We start from the raw sequence: 20,690 nt of genomic DNA on the forward strand, positions 1-20,690 counted from the left end.
TGTACAATGAGGTTAGACGAGGAGGAAATGGAAAGTGTGAGTGTGTTTAAGTACTTGGGTGGTGTGATGAGTAAGGATGGAAGTTAGAGGGTGAAGTGCTTGAAAGGGTACAACAGGGAAGAAAGTTTGCTGGTTCCTTGAAAGCAGTGATAAGAAACAGGGAAATGATCATGGAAGTGAAAAAGCTACTACATGACAGTATTGTGATACCAACTCTAACGTATGGAAGTGAAGCTTGGACCTTGCTGGAGGGACAGAAGTCAAAAGTGAGAGCAGTGGAAATGAGTTATCTGAGAGGAGCATGTGGAGTCACATGGAGAGACAGACTGACAAATAAGGAAGTGAAGGAGCGTTGTGGTGTGGATGTGATAGGAAGCGTTAGGAGAAACACATTAAGATGGTTTGGCCATGTGGAGAGGATGGAGAGTGAGAGACTGGTGAGCAGAGTGTATGTGAGTGAGGTGGAGGGGGGGAGAGGGAGGGGGAGACCAAGCATGAGATGGAGGGATGGAGTGGAGAGTTATCTGAGAGAGGGAGGTGTGAGCTGGGGGCAAGGCAATGAAATGGCGGGAGACAGGGTGACAGGGGGGCGATCTGTTTGTGATCACCCCTGACGGGTTTAAGGCGTCTGGTAATAGATAGACAGACAGACAGATACCATCCATGAATGGACGAAGGGAGCTGGATATATCCAACCAAGAGGGAATGGTGACACAGCTGTTGTAGGCATGGACTGAGGCAGCTGCAGCCCCAGGATGTGTATGTACAAAGGTTACATACCAAAAAGGGCAGCCGGCGATGTAAAGGCCAAACCAGGGCTTCAGGGAGAACACCAGACCCAGTATGGAGGGGGGTAAGAGGATGCTGGGAGTGACAGTATGAAATCCTCTTGAGCCATTTACAGTCCAACATCTCACGACCCATTCCCAGTGGCATAAGTCCCGACTCGGCTACCATGACATCACCATGGATGAGCGAAAGGCACTCAGGGCTATGCATGAAGCAGCATTATGGATGACGTCGAGTTTTTTCAGTACCGTCGCCGATGCCGATCCATAAACTGAACGGCCATCGATAAAAGCCATATAAAAACTAAGCATCGCTTCCCTGTTAGCATCCAGTGTGTACCTGCAATACATTTCATTAAAGCCAACCTCTTGAGACAAGGTGTTCGAAGGCATTCCACATGTCTCGACCAGGTAAGGACAGGGCCATTAAAAAGAAGCCCCAGAAATATGTGATGAGTTAGAAATGGAAGCTGCTCCATCCCCACTGTAACTGTAGGGATGCCGTCTTATGAGTAAAACCCGTAAGTGCACTCTTCTGTGCATCGAGACGAAAGCCTCAGTCCAAGGCCCAGGCTAGATGGCCATCAACCGCAGTCTGGAGGTGAGTCTGTGCCATACGTAGGGAGTCAGCAAAGCACAAAAGCGTCATGCCATCGGACAACACGTTGAAAAACAGGGGGCTAAACACAGATCCTTGAGGCACTCCACGTCGGGTAGCCACTGGTGACGATAGAGAAGTCCCCACTGAAGCTGCTAATGTGCGATCAGACAAGGAGCCCCTCACCCAGGATGACACATGACCAGTCACTCCCAGCTTGCCCAGTTTCTACGGGATGGCTATATGAGATGCAGAACCAAAGGCACCCTCGATGTCAGTAAATGCAGACAAAAGAACCTGTTTGTTCTCGTAAGCATCTTGATGAGGAATTCCATCTGTAGAAGCACATCAATAGTCCCTCTCCCAGGCTGAAAACCATCTAGCTCCTCCAGAAGAAAACCACGCACTCAATCCACCACATGTCTCTTGCACACCATCTTCTCAAAGACCCTCTCAACACATGACAAAAGACAGATGCCACTGCGAGAGGATGGTAACACTGGGTCCTTCCTAGGCTTCGGAAAAGGTTACAATAAAACCAGCTTCCAACTGGTGGGATATATACCTGATCCCAACAATCATTGTGCAGCTGTAGCAGGGCCTCTGACTTGGGAAGGTAGATGCGAAACTCAAAAGCAACATCGTCTGGCCTTGCCCAAAGGCTTTACCCGAGGGCAGTGCAGACAGGGCATGGGAGAGTTCCAGCTGCGTCAATGGTTCACCCAACCCAGGAGCCGGTATGTGAATATTCTGGGCAACCGATGCCTGCAATCGCTGAGAATATTGTAACGGGGGTGGGGTGCTGAGGTTGGATTAAAAGTGTGTGACAAGATGGTCTGCTTGTTCATGTGGATCACTACAGCCAGGGTCTCTTGTTCCCTAGAGACCCTATAGAAAAAGAGACTGCACAGCCGCCATTATGTGTCAACGTGTAAACGTTTGGGTCGCTCTCTCGCGTTCATAGAGGCCAATGATACCACCAGTCAGTTAACTATTGTTCACGTATTATTGAAGGTTTTTTGAATATTTTTAATTCTATGTTTGCACTAGGTGTTGTCTTTTTAATATATAAAGATGCAGCAATATGATATATTCCTCTATACATTACGTAGGATAATATCCAAGCATATAAAGAGGATTGAATTTGCAGACGACGTTAGATACATGAATACAGTGTTTACATTACTTTGCCCAGCTAACAGCTTATCACTAATAGTGCTCCAGTACCTTGCCCTGAAGCGATAGCAGGAAATCCCATAGTAGATTATCACTGTATATAGGTTACTCTGCTGAAAATCCTTAACTTAGACTTCTAACTAGAATGAGGCCATCAGTGTCTTACCTCGCGGCAAAACACGTGGTCCAACTTCTCATCTAACGTACTTTACGTCCACTTTATGAATATATCCAGTTTCCTTAACACTATCTCTTTCAGTGTATAATACAGTAAGGCAAATATTTTTATTAATGGGAAAACTACACGTAAAATGAATATACCGTACCTGGCAAAGTCGAAGATTGTCGCTGGCAGAACAGTTCGCTCTTCCGACCTTATTTTCCCACATTTTCTTTCTCCCCGGATCTCTAGGGATTCGGGAAAGACGCACACGAGGTCCAGTTCTGTTTGTACATCCATATGCAGCACAAGCAACCATATTTACAGACAAAAAAGTACCAGCAACACAACACATCACGTCTTACTTAGCACCAACCAACAGTCTGATTTGTCAACATTACCATTCGGCACTTATGACAGTTTTTACGGAAGCAATCAAATACAGTGGATGTGTAGAGATTTATATTTAACATAAATCTTTTGTTCAAATAAGGTCTATACCTTATAATTAAAACGACATCTTGTTACGCAATTAGTCACATTCCTCAGTAGGTGGCGATATATTCTCAATGACAAATCTGCAGACAGGCTTCGTAAACAAACACACGTGGATGTAAGAAGAGCTGAGCTCCAAATCAAACCAAAATAACAGAAAAAGGAGAGAAAACAAAAATAGCAAATAATGATAAGGGAAGACGGGTGGATAACGACGAGTGCAGGGGATGCAAGAAAAGGGTAAAGGAGAACGACAGAGGACTACAGTGTGATATGTATGAGTGGTGGTACCACACCATCTGTCAACAGGTCAGTCCTACCCTGTACAAATAGAGAACTTAGAGATGAAGAACAATTATGGGTATGCAAGACCTGCAGACCACAAGCAAAAAGAAGAATGGCAACTAGTCCCAGAAAGAACGAGAATATAGGATTGAAAATAGACGAGCTAAGTGAAGAAATACATATAATCTTCAGAGAAAAGACCACAGAATTGGATAGGAAGCTAGAGGATTTAAAGGAGGAATTAAAGAGAGAATGGGACAGCAAGCTAGATAACATGAAAGAGGAATTAAAGAAAGAAGCAAAGGAAGAGGTCATGAAGGAAATGAAAGGAAAGGACAGAATAGAAGAACAGCTGAAAGACGACACAAAAGAGGAAATTAGAGAGAAAATTCTTGAGGATATGAAAGAAAAAGAAAGAAGAAAAATATAATAATATATAACTTAGTAGAATCTGAGAATAGTAACCCTAGGGAGAGGACAGATGATGATGTAAGATTATGTACAGAAATAATCAAGGAGGAAATAAAAGTAAGAGATATTGAAATAGAAGATGCAATAAGGCTAGGCAGTAAAGGAGATGAAGGTACAAGAAGACAACCCCTATTGCTCAAACTTAAAGAAACAAAAATGAAATGGGATGTATTAAAAAAGGCTAGGAATCTGAAAAATACACAAAAGGTAGAAGCCAAAAGAATCTCAATAGTAATAGATATGACTAGGAAGGAAAGAGAGGAAAATAAACTGCTGTGGGAGCAGCTAAATGAAAAAGGAGAGACAGGCTGGTACATAAACAAAGGCCAACTAAAAAGGAAAGATGAGAGAAGAGATTGAAACAAGAAGGAAAATACAAATAAAGTTACTAAATATACAAGGATTAACAAATGTAAAAATAACGGAAATAGAAACAATTATATCAGAAGGAGAGTTAATGTGCCTAACTGAAACTCAGCAAAAAATTGATAAAGTTAAAATAAGTAATGGCCTTAAATACGTAAGCAGCATGAGAAATATAAACGACAAAAAGGGAGGAGGTTTGTTAATCCTGTTCAAAAGGAAAACAGGTATTGAAGTAGAGAAAATAACAACTATAAATAACTACTTACTCTTTAGCAACTGCAATATAATAAATTTCAAGTATAAACTACTTTTAGTATGTTTACCTGCAGGGGAGAAGGAAGAGGATAAACAGAGATATGACAGATTAAAAGAAGAAATAGAGAATATACTAGAAAATATGAAAGAGGAGCCGTTTATAATGCTAGGTGACTTCAATGCGCATTTAGGCTTCATAGGATCACAGAAATTAGACAAAAAAGGGAAGGATGTAATAAAATGGATGGAGGAATACAACCTCATACTACTAAACAATGACCAAAACTGTGAAGGAGAATATACATGGGAGAGAGGAAACAGCAAAAGTGCCATTGATCTTGTACTAGTTAACCAAAGGTTCTATGACAAATACAAATACAGTACATGAAAACAGATGAGGTGCAAAATCAATCAGACCTATCTGACCACAACCTAATTGAAGTTGGATATGAAGGAGGAGGTACAAAGAGAAATTTTCATGATAACTGGCAGAGAAAAGAGTATTATACAACAGATGAAGAGTCCCTAGGCAGATTTGTTGGAGAAATGGAGAAAATACGAAGTATGTAAGGAAGGATTGGCAAACAATGGAAATGATGGAAAAGGCAGTGAAGAAAACAGCAGACAAAGTACTACTGAAAAGTTATAAGAGAAGAAAAGAAAAAACAAATAAAAATATAGAATCTCCCTGGATGAATAACATTATCAGAAGAGAAATAAACAGAAATAGGAGAAATGAGAAGGACGAAGAAAAGAAAAAAGTCTTACTGAACATGTATGAGGCACAAAAACGAAAAGTACAAGAATACATCAAACAAGAAATAACTATATATGAAAGGAAAAAAACAAAGGAGGTGAAGGAGAGCACTGATAACAGCAGAAAGATATGGGAATTAATTAATAAATTAAGGGGAACTGAGCCAAAAGAGAATAAAGAGATAGAATTGTACAACACAGAAGGAGATAAGCTAGAACCAGAAGCAGCAACAGAGGAACTCATAGGTTACTGGAAGGGAATATACCAAAAACACCAAAACCAGATAAATAAAGTGTGGAATAAAGAAGAAAGGGAAACATATAAAAGAAAGAAACTGTAAATAGCCATAATTCAGACACCAGCGGCCAATATAATACAGTAGACCTAATAATGGAACACATGGACATGGCAATTAGCACAAACACTGGAATCAGCCCAATGCTACCACCAGTAATAACAGAAGAAGAAACAAAAAAACACATACTAAATTTACAAGATAAAAAAGCTCCAGGACCAGACGAGGTAAAGCCAGAGTGCTACAGAGCAATGGCAAAGAGTAGCATATGTATAAAAACCATAACAAACTGCTTTAACCAAATAATAGCAAGCGGAAGGATGCCAGAGAACTGGAAAATCTCAAAAACAAATATGATACCAAAGAAAAAGAAACCAACAGCCAAAGATTTAAGACCTATTGCTCTACTAAACATAGCATACAAACTATTCATGTCTATATTAAAAGAAAAATTGGAGAAACAAATAAACCAAAACAAACTAAACAATGACGTGCAAGCAGGTTTCACGGCAGGAAGAAGAATAGAGGACAATTTATTAATTCTTGAATACTGTGTAGAGCAAAGTTATAAAAATAAATTACCACTGATAGTAGCAGCAATAGATTTTTCAAAAGCGTATGACTCAATAAAACGGGAAGAAATTATTCATTTCATTCATTGCCAGATGCCATGTATCCCAGACGGGGTGGCCAGGGGCTTAGAGTTAATTGTTTTACAGGAAGGGGAACTAATACTCCACCAACCCCACTTGACATGTAGGGATGCCAACAGCATCTGGTGTTCCCAGGCGGTCACCCATCCAAGTACTAACCAGACCCAACGTTGCTTAACTTCGCTGATCGGACGGGAAGCGGTGTACTCAACGCGGCCCACGAAAGCCTAATCGACATAAGTGAGATATACTGCGGGGATAAAACCATGATAACATTACACCAAAATGTAGAACCGGTAATAGAAATCTCCAGCGGTATAAGGCAGGGCTGCACAGGATTGACCACCCTTTTTAAACTTGTAACATTTAAAATAATCCAAGAACTACAGGCCTAGGCTACAGAGACGACAATATAAAAATAAATACTCTATTTTACGCAGATGATGGCCTACAATTTTCGCAATCAACGACAGAAGCCAAGGCAAACATACGAAGATTAATAAATGTAGGCAAGGAATGCGGGCTTGAAATAAATAAAGCAAAAAGCAAATTTATTATATTCAATATGGATCGGCAACCAGAAAAAATTGAAGATATAGAAGTAGTTACATCTATTACATACCTGGGAATAGAAATAACAAACTCAAAAGACTGTTTCAAAAAACACAGGCAAAACATGATAAACAAAGCCCATAAACTAGCCAATATAAGCTACTCAGTGACAGCAAAAAGTTGCAACAAGCCACTCATAGGTAAGACATTCTGGAAGAGCCTTGCATTACCTAGCATCCTGGATGGAGCGAGTGTAATAGCATATAGGCAAGAAAAAATAAACAAGCTTCAAAGAATTGAAAACTCAGTTTATAGATCTATTCTAGGGGCAGCAAAATATACAGCAGAAACAGGGTTACGAGGAGAGATTGGAGCATCCCTAATGAAAACTAAAATGATGAAAATGAAACTAAATTACATGCAGAGTATCATGAAAAGAGAAAACAGTCTGGTTTACGAAATAACAGAAATAATAAAAGGAGGTAAGGAGAACAGGTGGATGAAAGAATGAAGAAAGGCCTAAAAGAACTGAACATAAATTTTGACAAGCTAAAAAACATCAGCAAAGATGGAATAACAACAAGACTACATGAATGGGACACAAAAGTGTGGAAAACAGAAATGGGAACAAAAAGTACACTAAGAATATACAGAAAATGGAAGACAGAAATGGGAGAGGAAGATATGAAATATGACAACACACCAGCCTCTATCACTTTCTTCAAGTGCCACACCAATACATTGAAATTAAATGACAGAAAAAGGCACTCACAAGAAGAAACAAAGTGCATAATGTGTGGCAACGAGAATGAGGATTTAGAACACTTCATATTAGATTGCCAGGCATACAGGGAAGAATGAGAAAAACAACCAGAACTACAACAACCGTACGTAGAAAACAAAGAGGACATATTTGGACAACTATTATTTGAAGCGGAAGATTTTGAAAGAATAAAACAATTCACACATAAGTGCTGGAAAAAGAGAGAAAAAAATCAAGGAGCTCAGCAATGAATAAACTGTAAAACCAAGAGATACTACAAGAAGGGCCGTTGAAAAGGCCATCCCTCTACCAATCATCGCATCGCATCATGGCGCCCATGAAATCAAACCAATCGGCGAGAAGCAGAAAATTTTGGCTGCCCAGTCTCTCTTTCTCTAGGATCTCTCGTGTGCTAAGCCTCAAGGAATTAAACTCCAATCTGCAAGTTTACTTTATTGGAGTTCCCAGGATACACAGCTAATCTTAATCAGATCTTCCTAATGTAACCGAGTGCAACTGACAGTGCTTTGACAACAACAGCCTCTCCTCCCTCCAAAATTCTGAGAGCAACCTCATCATCATAATCAAGGAAACTGAACACAGCTCCAGTAAACTGTGTCTACTGTATTGATACAAAGGTAAACTAGATGGAATGCTTCCTAGTGAACACCAGAAACCTGTGATGAAAAAGACTCTAGTGCAGTTGTTCTAACCTGAAAGATTTTAAGCCCCTACCAGCTCAAATGATAGCCAAGTATAGTCAGATGGGATGGTCAGTTCAACTTGTAACAAAGGAGGCTCATTCCCATCTAACAGCTATGACTCATCCACTGTCATGCAACCACAACTCAATAGTGAAGTTGTGGGAGTGGCCCAATTCTATCAGGTGAAAACAAACTGATTTTAAACATCTCCCTCACTTTGATATTCAGTGCACCTAGCTTGCTCTGGCTGGCTTTATATATGCTAGTTGCTTTATTGTAAAATTAAACAGCATTGGTTTCTTTAGCAGTAGAATTAATCTAGCAAACCAACACAAATTTGGCAGAAGCCTCATGTTGGGTGGATGTAGAACCACGGAGAGAGAGGTGCTGGCCTGTATGCTTACTAGCTTATGAGGCTCTCGAACATCTTCCTTACCGACCTGTTCTGTATATTACCAATAATATTTTTTGCTGTTTCTCATAGCTTTCCAATGTACTGTACACATTATTAACATGAACAGCCTATCAGTGAATATTAACATGCTATATTAAGAAATCTTAGGTAAGGAAGAGGTGCTTCGTAATCTACAAGAATACAGTCCTAAGTCTCTTTTACATCAACCAGTCTTCAGTGAATACTATTCTGGGGATCAACTCTATGGTTCCCTGAGTGTGACCTTACGTTTTTATAGTTCTCCACTTCTTTAGCTTCCTACAAACCTAAACTAAACACCTTGATATTTAAATTTAATACTTTCCTTCGTGCTAGGGGAAAGACCACCAACAAATACTTCCAAGGTTCAAACTCACAAACACAGAACATAACTAGATACAAAGAGAGACATTCTATGGTCAACATGCACAGCAAATGCAATGCAATGATTATAAAATTCTATAATAAAAATGTGTGTAAAAATGTACAGGTCTTTCTTGGGAAGGCTATTTCTATTCCACCTTAAAAGGGAATACAGTACTACAAATAGGTCCCTAATATAATTCTATTTTACCTCATGCTACTGGTAAATGGAAAGACATCACAAATTCTTTTACAGTATCACAAATTCTAATTGTGAGTTCTAAAATATTTGATCATGAGCAGTATTTACCATGAATCAATCATGCTAATAATTTACCAGCCACCAGGGTACTGTAATCAGCTGCTTACTGCAAACAGCTGTTTTACATGTTCTCACTATTTAACACCTTCAGTCCAGTGATGTAGTTTAATTCTATTTATGCAATCTCCAGATGAACTGATCCAGCTTTAGAGAGACTTTTCAAATTAGAAGGATTAGACACAGCTCTCACTAACCCTTTTCACTACCTGATTGCTCTGCCATGCTGAAAATGTAATCAGGTGGTGGCAGGAAAACATAAAATGAACATCACTTGGATTGAGGGAGTTAATGAATCCATCAAACAAAATAGGATAAAATAAATAATACTGGTTAAAAACACCACAGGCAGTGTAATCCAAACATTCACTAAAAACTATGGTGAATTTACAAATAAATATTGACTAAAAGACTTACAAATCTAACATCACAATGCTAAAGGAGGCTATGCAGTATTCCATACCAATATTTTGTCTTTATGTTTGTTCTCTAAGTTGGCCATCAATTCTGAGTGAAAGGTGCCATTCACCAAATGTAAAATACCACTATTTCCTCCAGTGATGACAAATGACTTTTACAACAGTATATCTGTAAATGATACGTAACAACCAAAAATAACATGAGGTGTACACAGTGTGGCTGAAACCCACCATACTGGGGCATTAGGTGGCCTGGAATAAGTGGCTCTAACCCCAAGGCCATAAGGCATGTCAACTAGCGGAGCAGGCTAGTGTCCCTTTATACACCAAACGTCACTACACACAGGAAAATAACAGGTACAAGAGGTTCCTGCAAGAATTCCAATTACATTAGTGACAAGCTCCATTATTAATGTTAGTGTAGAATATTCTGAAATGTGTAAGGCAAGTGGACAGCTAAAATGGTATGGTCCAGCACTGAAGAAAATGTCATTAAAATAGTATTTGATTAAATATCAGATGTTATAACATCTCTGTGCATCAAATAATTTACAAATAGACAACTTCCAAAGTCTAAGTATCTTTACTGACTTCTGTCAATACATTCTCTGTATCTGGCATGTGTGTGTGTGAGATAGGTTATTCCCTGACTACTGTATTATGCTCAGATTATAGCAGTTCTTCATTGTCAACCCCCCCCCCCCCCAAACTCTGGACATAGGCTTCACAGCCTGGTCTCAAGGTCCAGTAGTCCTCCTTCATACTACACACCTCCACATGTCACCACTTTGGCACTAACACCCACTGTCCATATTGAATACATGCTAGGGCTGTCTCATTCAGGACTGGTGTATTGGTATTAGTGGGGGCATTTTTATGACATGTTGGTGGGTCTCCTGACAGAGCAGTAAAGTCTGCTTCTATGAAATTCAAATCCTTAAACTGTTCCCTACCCCAGCCAGGATTTGAGCCTGGGTCCATTAGGACCACAGGCCACCTCTCTAGCGATTCAGCCACCACCTCCCCCAGACTGGAGTAATATTTCTACCAGGGTTGTACAACTCCATACCACATAAATTCCATTTGCTGTTACTACCATAACTCTACCTTCAATACAAACATGTACAAATACATGTAGTTGTTGCTGCAGGAAAGGAAGTGTACTGTAGGCACACTCATCAGTGACTGTGATATGACTGGTGAATCAAAGTCCATTTTTCCCTCCTTTACTGAGGAAATTCATGAATCTTTGAAATACCTATACTGAGTTTTGACATACATCAACATCCAGGATATTTCAGCCTAAGTCTGAATCCTGAGTACAAAAAAAGAAAGGCAAATACTGTAACAGCAGTCAAAGTCCAATGAGCTATCCATGAGAGTCCAATGAAATGTCTGTATATCCAATGTGAATATTAATGCAACACATGTATTTCATTAACCTGAATGTATATATTCATGAATGTACAAATTAGGGTAATCTTACAATGCATGTGCACTGGCAGAGAAGAGAAAATCCAGTCAACAGGATTAAAGGTTTGCTTTGTTGGATAAAATTACTGTGTTTGCAGTTCCTACTCATTAATTTATTGTTTGCAAGACTGCTGAGTGGCAAGTAAGGGGTGGAGTGCAGTAGTCTGGTGGTGAGGATGAAACGGATGGGTAGGTTGAGACCATATACAGTACACAGCTGACATGTGGGCATGGGAGTCATGATAATTCTACTGTACATTACTTTCCCTCTCATCAGTTCACAAATAATTATTCAAGATTCATTTCTTTAGTTTATTTTTCCATATTTATATAAAAAAAACGAATAATATTTAACAGAACGGACTGATGAAGGTACTGTAAGACATAGCAAGCTATACTGTAAGACATAGCAAGCTATACGGTACTGGCACCACACATTTTTGTACGATGAAGAGTATACCTTTTTTCAATGGATTTAATTGTCTTGCTTTTCACAAAAAATTCTTTGAGCTTAGGTCCTTGGAACTTTATTTCACATCGCTGAATTTCCTAAGTTCCATTCTGTCATCAGTTATGTAATTATCATCTTTTTCAAGTCTGTTGCACATGTCCAGCTCCTGTTTCAAGGTGAGCATAATGTGCTTACGTTAAGTTTGCACTTTAGGCATCGTGGAGTTGTAAAAAATCACTGTCTATCATGACAACACAACAACAAGAGTGGTTGCCTACTGACTGGCAGCTGCAAGCAGACTGGTGATTTGTGAAGGTATGGAGATGGAATTAATGAATGGAGGGTGACCAAATTAAAGGAAGGGAAAGAGGAAGGAGAGGAGGTCTGGGAAAGGGATTAAACAGTAACGACCCTGACCGGAAATGCCCAAATCTCACAACACCTGACTACACCCAATCTCACGTGAAACCTGACTATCCCGTACAGGGGCAGGCATGTCCAGTGGGGAACACTACTATATTTGTATTGTCAGTTGTCTGATAATCCTGGTTTTCTGGGTATTGGATTCTGGAATTGTACTGTATTTATTAGACAAAGTAAGTGCCCAAAGACCCCCTCTATAGAATTTAGAATTTTTACTTCCAAAAACACAGTCACCATTTCTAACACAAACCCATCTAACATGAGTCATTTGATTTGGGAAATAATTTTTTCTTCTATTTTTGTTTTGGTTATGTATTTGCTCATCATTATGCAAATGGGCCAAGCAGAGGTATGATCCACAAACTCTCATCATAGTGCCTTAGTGGTTGTCATAACACAGAAATAGTATGAAGCTATTGTCATGCTGAATTGTGGTCTATTGCTCTGAATACATTCAGCATTGGACAACATTCTTGATACAATAGTTAAACTGCAGTAATCCACAGCATTATTTTCACTTTTTGGTCATTCACTGTTTCAGACTTTCCATTTCATAAAACCAATTTCAGACTTTTCATTTCACTGATTTTTTTTTTTTTTTTTTTTTTGGGGGGGGGGCACACTGGAAGACGCATGGTTGATTAAGACCTTAGCAGGGTAATGAGCTGATCTAAGGTATTCAGAATGAATTATATGGTAGTTTCCTTAATCTTTAGTTAGAATTGTCACTTGTCTATTTTATGCTTCAGTTCATATTGTTTTGATGATAAGCAGAGGAATGTTCATGTCATGAAATGTGACCTTTCAGTGTACTTTCATTTCCTTCCAAGCACTAAATATATATAACACAGAACTGCCGTTTATATACTGCTTAACTTGTCAACACTTTCATACTAGAATGATACACGTTTAGGCACTTTAACAGTATTTCTCATCAGGTGTCCTTCCCATGGTTTAAGGCTGGATCTATAGTCATATCATGTGCTAGGCATATACAGTAGAAAGTTTATGCGGTCTTCCGATGAACAATTTCCTGAGATGCAATCTTTTCCTTGAGAGGCAAATTATCAAATCAAGTATGAAAGAGGCCATGCCAGGAGTCCATTTACTTGGGTATTGCATCTCTAGTGGAAACAACAAAAGGAGCCATATTGGCTTGGTGATTTGCATAATTGCTTCGCAATCTAGGTGTGCCCCGAGTCTAAGGACTGAAATCCAAACTGTTGCAGACATTTATAGTGGTTGTCAGTAGCATGTTCCTTCATATGCTAGCATACATAGCCTATGCAGCTATTGGTTCGTATCAGTGATACACAAAGTTTACCATAAACACGGCTATTACAGTACAAGACTACAGCTTTCATGTGCACTACTTTACTATACTCCCCTTCCTGATTTGTTCTTGGCCAGCATGCAAAAGGGTTAATTCTGGCTATCGCTCTCCCTCTGAGGTGGTTTGGCTCTGTAATGAGCTGCACATTAACTAATTCAAAAAGTCTCTCAGTACTTAAACTAGTTCAGTCATTATTTTCAACACCTTGCTCCCTCCTTGGAACCCCCTGATGGGGTGGCCATTCCCGATATGCATCCAGGCTACACCATCCTTTCATACTGTATGTGCCACATTCTCTTAGACACACCTCCTCTTCCTTCTCTCTCAGCAGTATACCGCTCCACTGTGATATTCCACATCAGCTATGGAGGAAGTTGTGCACGTTATTTCCATGTTCTGAAGGTAAGTCTCAAGTCTAATATCCTCTAAGGCACTTGACACAAAGTCAGGTCGTATTCCTGTTTCTGCCAAAGTTAATCCTCAAAACAATTTATGTCATGTAATTTTAACGTACTTCTCAAAGACTTAAAGTCAGTATTCTGATGCTTTCTAGCTAGACACAAATTTCATAAAACAAAACAAGGAAGTACAAAGAGAGTGCATGCCTCCACAACACTAGTAAAATTTATTATTTCCTACAATACTGTAAGTCCTCTTTCTCCTGACAAATACTTTATGTTTTCACAGTCAGTTAACTCTACAGTCTTAGTTTGCCCTGTTACACAGTCTCAGAAAGCACATTCCTCTGCCAGCACTAATAAAATGTGTGATTTTTTCCTACATCCGCATCCAAATCCAACTTAAAATCTAATCAACTCTTCCTTGACCCACTAATCACCAGATTTCAATGAAATCTGGTAACTTTTGAGATATCTTGTATACAAAACGACAAACTGACACTAATGGATACATAACCTCTGTCCAACTTCGTCGGTAGAGATCATAATCATGGGGAACATTCCAGAGGCTTTTAAGTCTGATTATTAGGTAATGCTAGATTTACCCAGTTTTCAGCTATTTTCTAGGGAACTACTGTACTGGTCACATAAATATTACTGTATCGGTGCATTACACTTATAGATAACTAATGTAATTAAAAGATTGCTGGGCAAAATTTTGAACTAAAAGGTTAGTATATTCACAGAATCTGTTTCTTAATCAGAGTAAAGAAATGTACAATCTCATCTTATCATTCTCTCTCTATTTTCTCGTGTTACAAAGCAAAATATAACAAAGCCATTGATTTACGGTTTGTACTTATTTCAACAATGGTGGGGGACTTGGCGTACTGTACAGGCACCTTTTGGTTGCTTGTTAGAGCCCCAGGTTGGAGTGATGGACTTGACATGCACACTGGTTCAAATCCCCAAGGGGTGACTGACTGGAGGTTTTTCAGTTACGGTAATCCCTCAATGATCCAATCTAACAAGACCAAAGGCATGTCTGCGTGATGGCTCCATCTGGATCATGGACTTCTCCCCTGGCTTCCATTCATTCATTACCTAACTTTGAAAGCCAGTGTAAAAGGCCACTACAGTACATTGTACAACACTTGTTACTGTTGTTTAACACAACTCTATCTGGGCAAGCAGACCTATAAACCACAGCCAAGCAATTACCATGGTAAAGCAGACCCATCAACCACAGTCAAGATCACCACTGCAGGGCCATACCCTGGAGTAACATCAAAACATGAAAATACCGGCTACACAAGAAAAATGCAGTGGGCACTCAAAACATAATGGTAAATTGGAATAAAATCATGGTAAAATAAAATAAAATCATGGCACAGTACAGTAAGCTAGAATAAAATCAATATCACCACTAATAATTCTACCATCTCGCATCAACCTTACCCAGGATCTCCTGCTTCTAGAGTCGGCACTACCCTCTTCCTTTTCCCTGGTGGAAGGGTCATCATCACACACCCTAGGAAGAGGCATGCAAAGAACAGCATGGCCTGAAGCAGGTAGGGAACTACCACAAAAGCCAGCATGTGCATCGCCATAGCAACTGTCCAGGAGGAGCTATTTACAACACAATCGCCACACGGGACAAGAGACTGAGCGAGGGGGTCTCTAGCAGATCCTGGGTAAACTACCCAGCCAGACATGGCAGCGTCACTGGGCTACTTCCCACCCATCCAGGCAGAAATATTCACACAACCAAAATTTCGGCCCAGACATAATTTGTCCAGATATCATAGAAAAATGTAGAAATAATGGTTTAAAACAGCTACATCAAAACATGGTTAATGAATGGTCTGGGTAATGGTCATCCGGATAACAAAGGGGGTACTGTATATAATGCCTTCAAGGGAAGTAGGCTGATCACCAACCATTTAAAGTATTGAACTATGATCCACGATAGCCTAGCCTCTCCTATACAGAACCCCAAAGAGGGCCATATGTATCTGTCTGTTACTTTTTTTTTTTTTTTTTTTTTTAATTCATTTAATTGTGTCCTAAATATCTTCGGGTGGGAAAAAGTCGTTAGGATGATGATGGTGATGATATTTTTCTCCCTTAATGAATGTACAATCCAAGTTTCCAAATGTCATTGTTTACTAGTGTACCGTAGTACTGAACTGAATCTATAATTTTCATTTTGTAAAGGCTGCAACATGCTAGCATGCATCGGCCTTTGTCACCTGATGGGGGCTCTCTATGCTGCTCAATCTCTAGCAGCTTCCCTAATCAGTCCCTTATCCCTGAGGTCATACTCAATGACCTCATCCAAAGTCTTTTTCGGTCTACCTATCGCAACCCTACCCCTAACGTTAACACTTCTCACTTTCTGCATGCAAACCATCTCAGTCTACCTCTCATCTTCACAACACCAATACACTCCAGTCCCATCCTACGTCTCAACTCTTTCATCATAAACTTAGCCACCCCAGGCCTCGCACTCAGGGACACACTGCACATCCACCTAATCGATGTCATTTCTGTAAGTCTGAGCCTGCGAATATCCTCTTCCTTTATTGCCCGAGTCTCACTAACATACAGCATTACACTCCTAACACATGCTGCATACAAAGATCCCTTAGCACGGGGGGAGCATCCTGTCAATGTCAAGAGAGGCAACAGCTCCCTGAACTTCTTCCAACCACTCCTCACTCTAGCCATGGAGCTAATTCCAGCCCCACCTCCGGCACATAACATGTCTCCCAAATAACATAACCCTTCCATGCACTAAAGAGACTCACAAGCAAGATGACTCCTTTCATGCCTGACAATCTCCATATGCTCTCCCCGACACACCGCACACATGAAATCAGCATTATCTCTCAGTCTACCCGTAATACCACTACATCTCTTAGGCACTCGCTTATCACAAACACTACACAGAATTACTTCCCACACCCTTGTGGCAAATGCACATGGCCACTCTCCCTCTTCTCTGAGCACTGCCACCAGTCCTAGATACCATCACTTTTCTTTTATCTGCATTTACTCTTAAACCCTAGTGCCCTGCATCATCTCTAAACTTCCTAAATCTTTCCTCTGCTTCCCTTTCATTCTCTACAATTCATACCAAATCATCAGCATATACCATCTCCCACAGGAGATGGTATATGTGAGGGCTTCAAGTACCATGACAAATAAGGGGCTCAAGACTAACCCCTGATGGACACCAACATTCATGGAAAACTCACTGTTCAAATCTCCATTCACCCTTACCTGGGTGCGAGCACTCACATCCATAGCCATAACCACCCTAACCAGCCACTCCTCGATCCTAAGCTTTCTCATTGTCCAGTTCACCACCTCTCAAGGGACTCTGTCAAAGGCATTCTCCAAATCAACAAACACAAAGTACAGACCCCTTTTCTTTGCTACATATTTTTCCTGAAGCTGCTGAACAATGAATACAGCATCAGTGGTCCCTTTGCCTGGCATAAACCCACACTGCATCTCATCAGTATTCACTCTGTCTCTTATCATACCTTCTAGAACTCTCTCCATTACCTTCATTATCTGGCCCAAAAGCTTTATGCCTCTATACTTTCCTCTTTCCAGGACATCACCCTTCCCCTTGTACACATTTACAATTACACTCTTCAACCAATCATCAGGGACAACACACTCATATATAATCCTATTTATCAAGCCAGTGACTAACTCTTTTCCTATATCTCCTAAAGCTTTCAATATCTATAGCATGCATAAGCCTGCAGTAATAAATTTTTTTATATTTTGCAGAAACAATACAGTTTCAGATTTTGTACTGTAGGTGCTGATTCATGTTTCTGCTTTGGGAATTATCAGGTCAGGGCACTGGTAATATTTATCTTGATAATTAATGTGAGTAAGTCTTTGAAAACAAGATTAATTTATTCTTACATTTTTGTTCACTGGTTGAATATTATGTGTTTAGTGGTAAATTTTAGAAATATTTAATACTGTATATATTGTAAATGTTATTAAAAAATAATTCAAGTTGTTTCAATGGATCTGTCATGATTTTTTATGATCATTGCTGGAGTGCTGTCAGGTATCTGTTTTGGGAATACAATGCCCTAGAATGAAGAAACATAAGGAATGGCTGGCACCCTCACATTTCATGTAACTACACAAAGGTTGTCGACAGTTCACTTGAAAGTACCGTACAAAAATTTAAGTAGCTAAATTGTACTGACTTCAAATGAATCTTTCTTCTATACAATCTTTCCAATGCACAGCAGTGCAAAGATTTCACCCACACTGTTTCATCTACCAACACTAACAATAATGAACTGCAGGTCATGGTTATGTCCCCAAGAGTTTACTGAATGCAGCATGGCTGAGAGGGAAAAAAAAAAAATACTAGTGTTCAGCAGTTTGCTATCATCCCGTTCCATGCAAACTTCCAGCATGTGTACTGCAGTTAAATTTCTCCTGCTTAATATTAGTTACCTCAGCTTGTACATCTTCATTTTCTATTTTCAAACTACCGAAACACTACTTTGCTCTGTTATGGAGGTTAAAACCAACTACTGTATATAACTTATTCAAAACTTCACTTTGCATTGTTTGTGGAGATTAAAACCAAGTATATAAAACTCATTAGAAACAGTGAGTGAGCCTTGATGACTGATACAACTATACCTGCAATCAGGCAACTTGTCTCTGAAGTCCCACCCCCTTCCATAAGTTGTGGCCCCACTCCTCCTCACCCACTCTCTGGGTAGTGGGTGAGGAGGGAGAAGGCCTAAGATGGTTGCTTGGTGGAAGGTATAACAAGATGTACAAATATTTTAGGCCAAAAACAGTAGTGCCTGTACTTACTTCAAAAACAATTTGCGAATTAGTGGTGCTTTAGAGACCACAGAACTCGGGGTTGTGCATATTTGGCGGCATTACAACATGGGATGATGTCTTATGAGCTGTGTGTTGTGTGTGTTCGGGTGGACAGGTCTACAGGAATTGCAAACAGTGTAATTTATAACTTGTAAACACTGAGTGTACTGTATACTGGTATGTGTATTTGTCAAAATGTTGTCACCATTACACCCGAAATGCTTGGTTCTCTAGTGGCCTAGGGATGCCACCAGTTGAAAGTCACACACTGCATGCAGGTTTGTATCCTTACGAAGTGGCTTTTTTATTATTATTATTATTATTTTTTCTGTAAAGTCACTAGGAGCAGATAAGTCACTTGTCCTTAAATGTTCTGATTTTCAGCAAAGCAGCCTGCGATCAATCCTCCTTGATGAGGGTAAGAAATAAATGGCTGTCATCAGTTTCACCATTACTGTTTTCTAAATTTCCAAACATAAAATTGTACGGAATTTTCAAATGCAAAAACCATTAGAGGCTAATGAACAATACTACTCAGCAGCTTCCTCATAATTTACAGCTAAAATCCACCATCTAGCTTCCAGGCTAAAAGCACTCAGTCCAACCTTTTCACATTAGCTTCCAAGCAAAATATATTCTTGGTCCACTGGAATCTCTAAATCTTTCACTATACATTACACTCCAATTATTACATTGAAAAGAAACTACATACATCAACATATTCTTCACATGCAGCTTACCAGTATGGTTCCTGTAAAGTTAATGACTGATAGAAATAAATTAATAAAACTCTAAAATTTTTATAAATACACCGGTGTACACATAAAACATGACCCTAAAACTACACTTAACACTATAAAGGCTTTTTATCTTTTCTTTTTTGGCGACTTTTGTCCTTTGGTACGACGAGGAGCCGGCTTGTGTGTCTGGGTGGCAGTGGTGGGGGAAGGGCCATGGGGGTCACTACACTCAGCCTTGGGCTCAAGTTTGGGTTCAGTTTTGGGCTGGGGTCGTACATTACTCAGCTTGACATTTGAGAACACCACCTCAGCCTCATCTAACTTGCTCAAGCGGCCTTTCAGAAAATCCCGATATTTGCGGAGTGCTGAGTAGAATGGGACCTTATCCAGAGCACGAGGTAACTGGGCACACCTAGCAGATGATGATGGCATCACCCAGATATGCTGCAATATATAACCAAGCTACAGTACTCATTTGCATATACTGCTAGTTCATTAGCTAAACTTACAATGATACATCCATCCATCATCCAATCCTATGTTACACCTTAAGAAGCATAGAAGCCCAGACATAGGCAAGTTGGTCCTGACATTTAAGATAAGTGACCAGCTTCACTCATCCCTGAGTGGCATTGCACGAGGGATAAACCCCAACCACCCCTTGGATATAAACCTAAACTGGTTCATTTTGATTGGAGTGCCTTAACCCGTTAACTGCTCTATACAGCCTGGGCTGTTCCGAGTGCAACTGCTCAATACAACCCTGGCTGTGCAGATGAATTTCGAATATAGTGCCATGGTGACCAAGGCCGACCCATGCAAGGATGTTTGAGCCTTAAACATCGAAACTGAAACCGAAAATGAAAAAAAAAATGAAAACCATACATTCCAATAGGAAATCAGACACTTTGATGCTCATCCATGGCTTTACCAAGGTAACTATTGAGCTAATATTTTGTTACTATATACTTTGGCATGTGTTCTCTCAATTCCCAAGACAAAATTTGGCCTTTGGGAAATTTCATTTTTTCCTCTATGTCTCTGCACCACAGACACCTCCAAAAAAACGCCATGCGCAGTTAACGGGTTAATTGCCCATTAAACCACCAGGTACCATAATTTGGTTATGTGGTTAC

General features: G+C 39.8%; 1 protein-coding gene and 1 pseudogene across 1 annotated transcript in view; both read right to left on the reverse strand.

Annotated features, from left to right (window-relative positions):
- Nucleotides 1-1,344: 1,344 nt before the first annotated feature.
- The window catches only part of LOC145416907 (uncharacterized), a 59,387-nt gene continuing 40,041 nt past the window's right edge, over nt 1,345-20,690 (reverse strand). Inside the window, exons 13-16 of the mRNA XM_080285769.1 lie at nt 19,719-19,998; nt 2,889-3,006; nt 2,109-2,274; nt 1,345-1,614 (exon numbers count right to left, since the gene is read on the reverse strand). Of these exons, the coding sequence (XP_080141895.1) occupies nt 1,345-1,614; nt 2,109-2,274; nt 2,889-3,006; nt 19,719-19,998 (834 nt within the window). The remainder of the gene's footprint in view (nt 1,615-2,108; nt 2,275-2,888; nt 3,007-19,718; nt 19,999-20,690) is intronic.
- On the reverse strand, nt 6,410-6,526 carry LOC145417076 (5S ribosomal RNA; annotated as a pseudogene).

This window comes from Coenobita brevimanus, chromosome 108, assembly GCF_032717465.1.
Source record: "Coenobita brevimanus isolate Jiangsu-jjx chromosome 108, ASM3271746v2, whole genome shotgun sequence".
Taxonomy (NCBI): domain Eukaryota; kingdom Metazoa; phylum Arthropoda; class Malacostraca; order Decapoda; family Coenobitidae; genus Coenobita; species Coenobita brevimanus.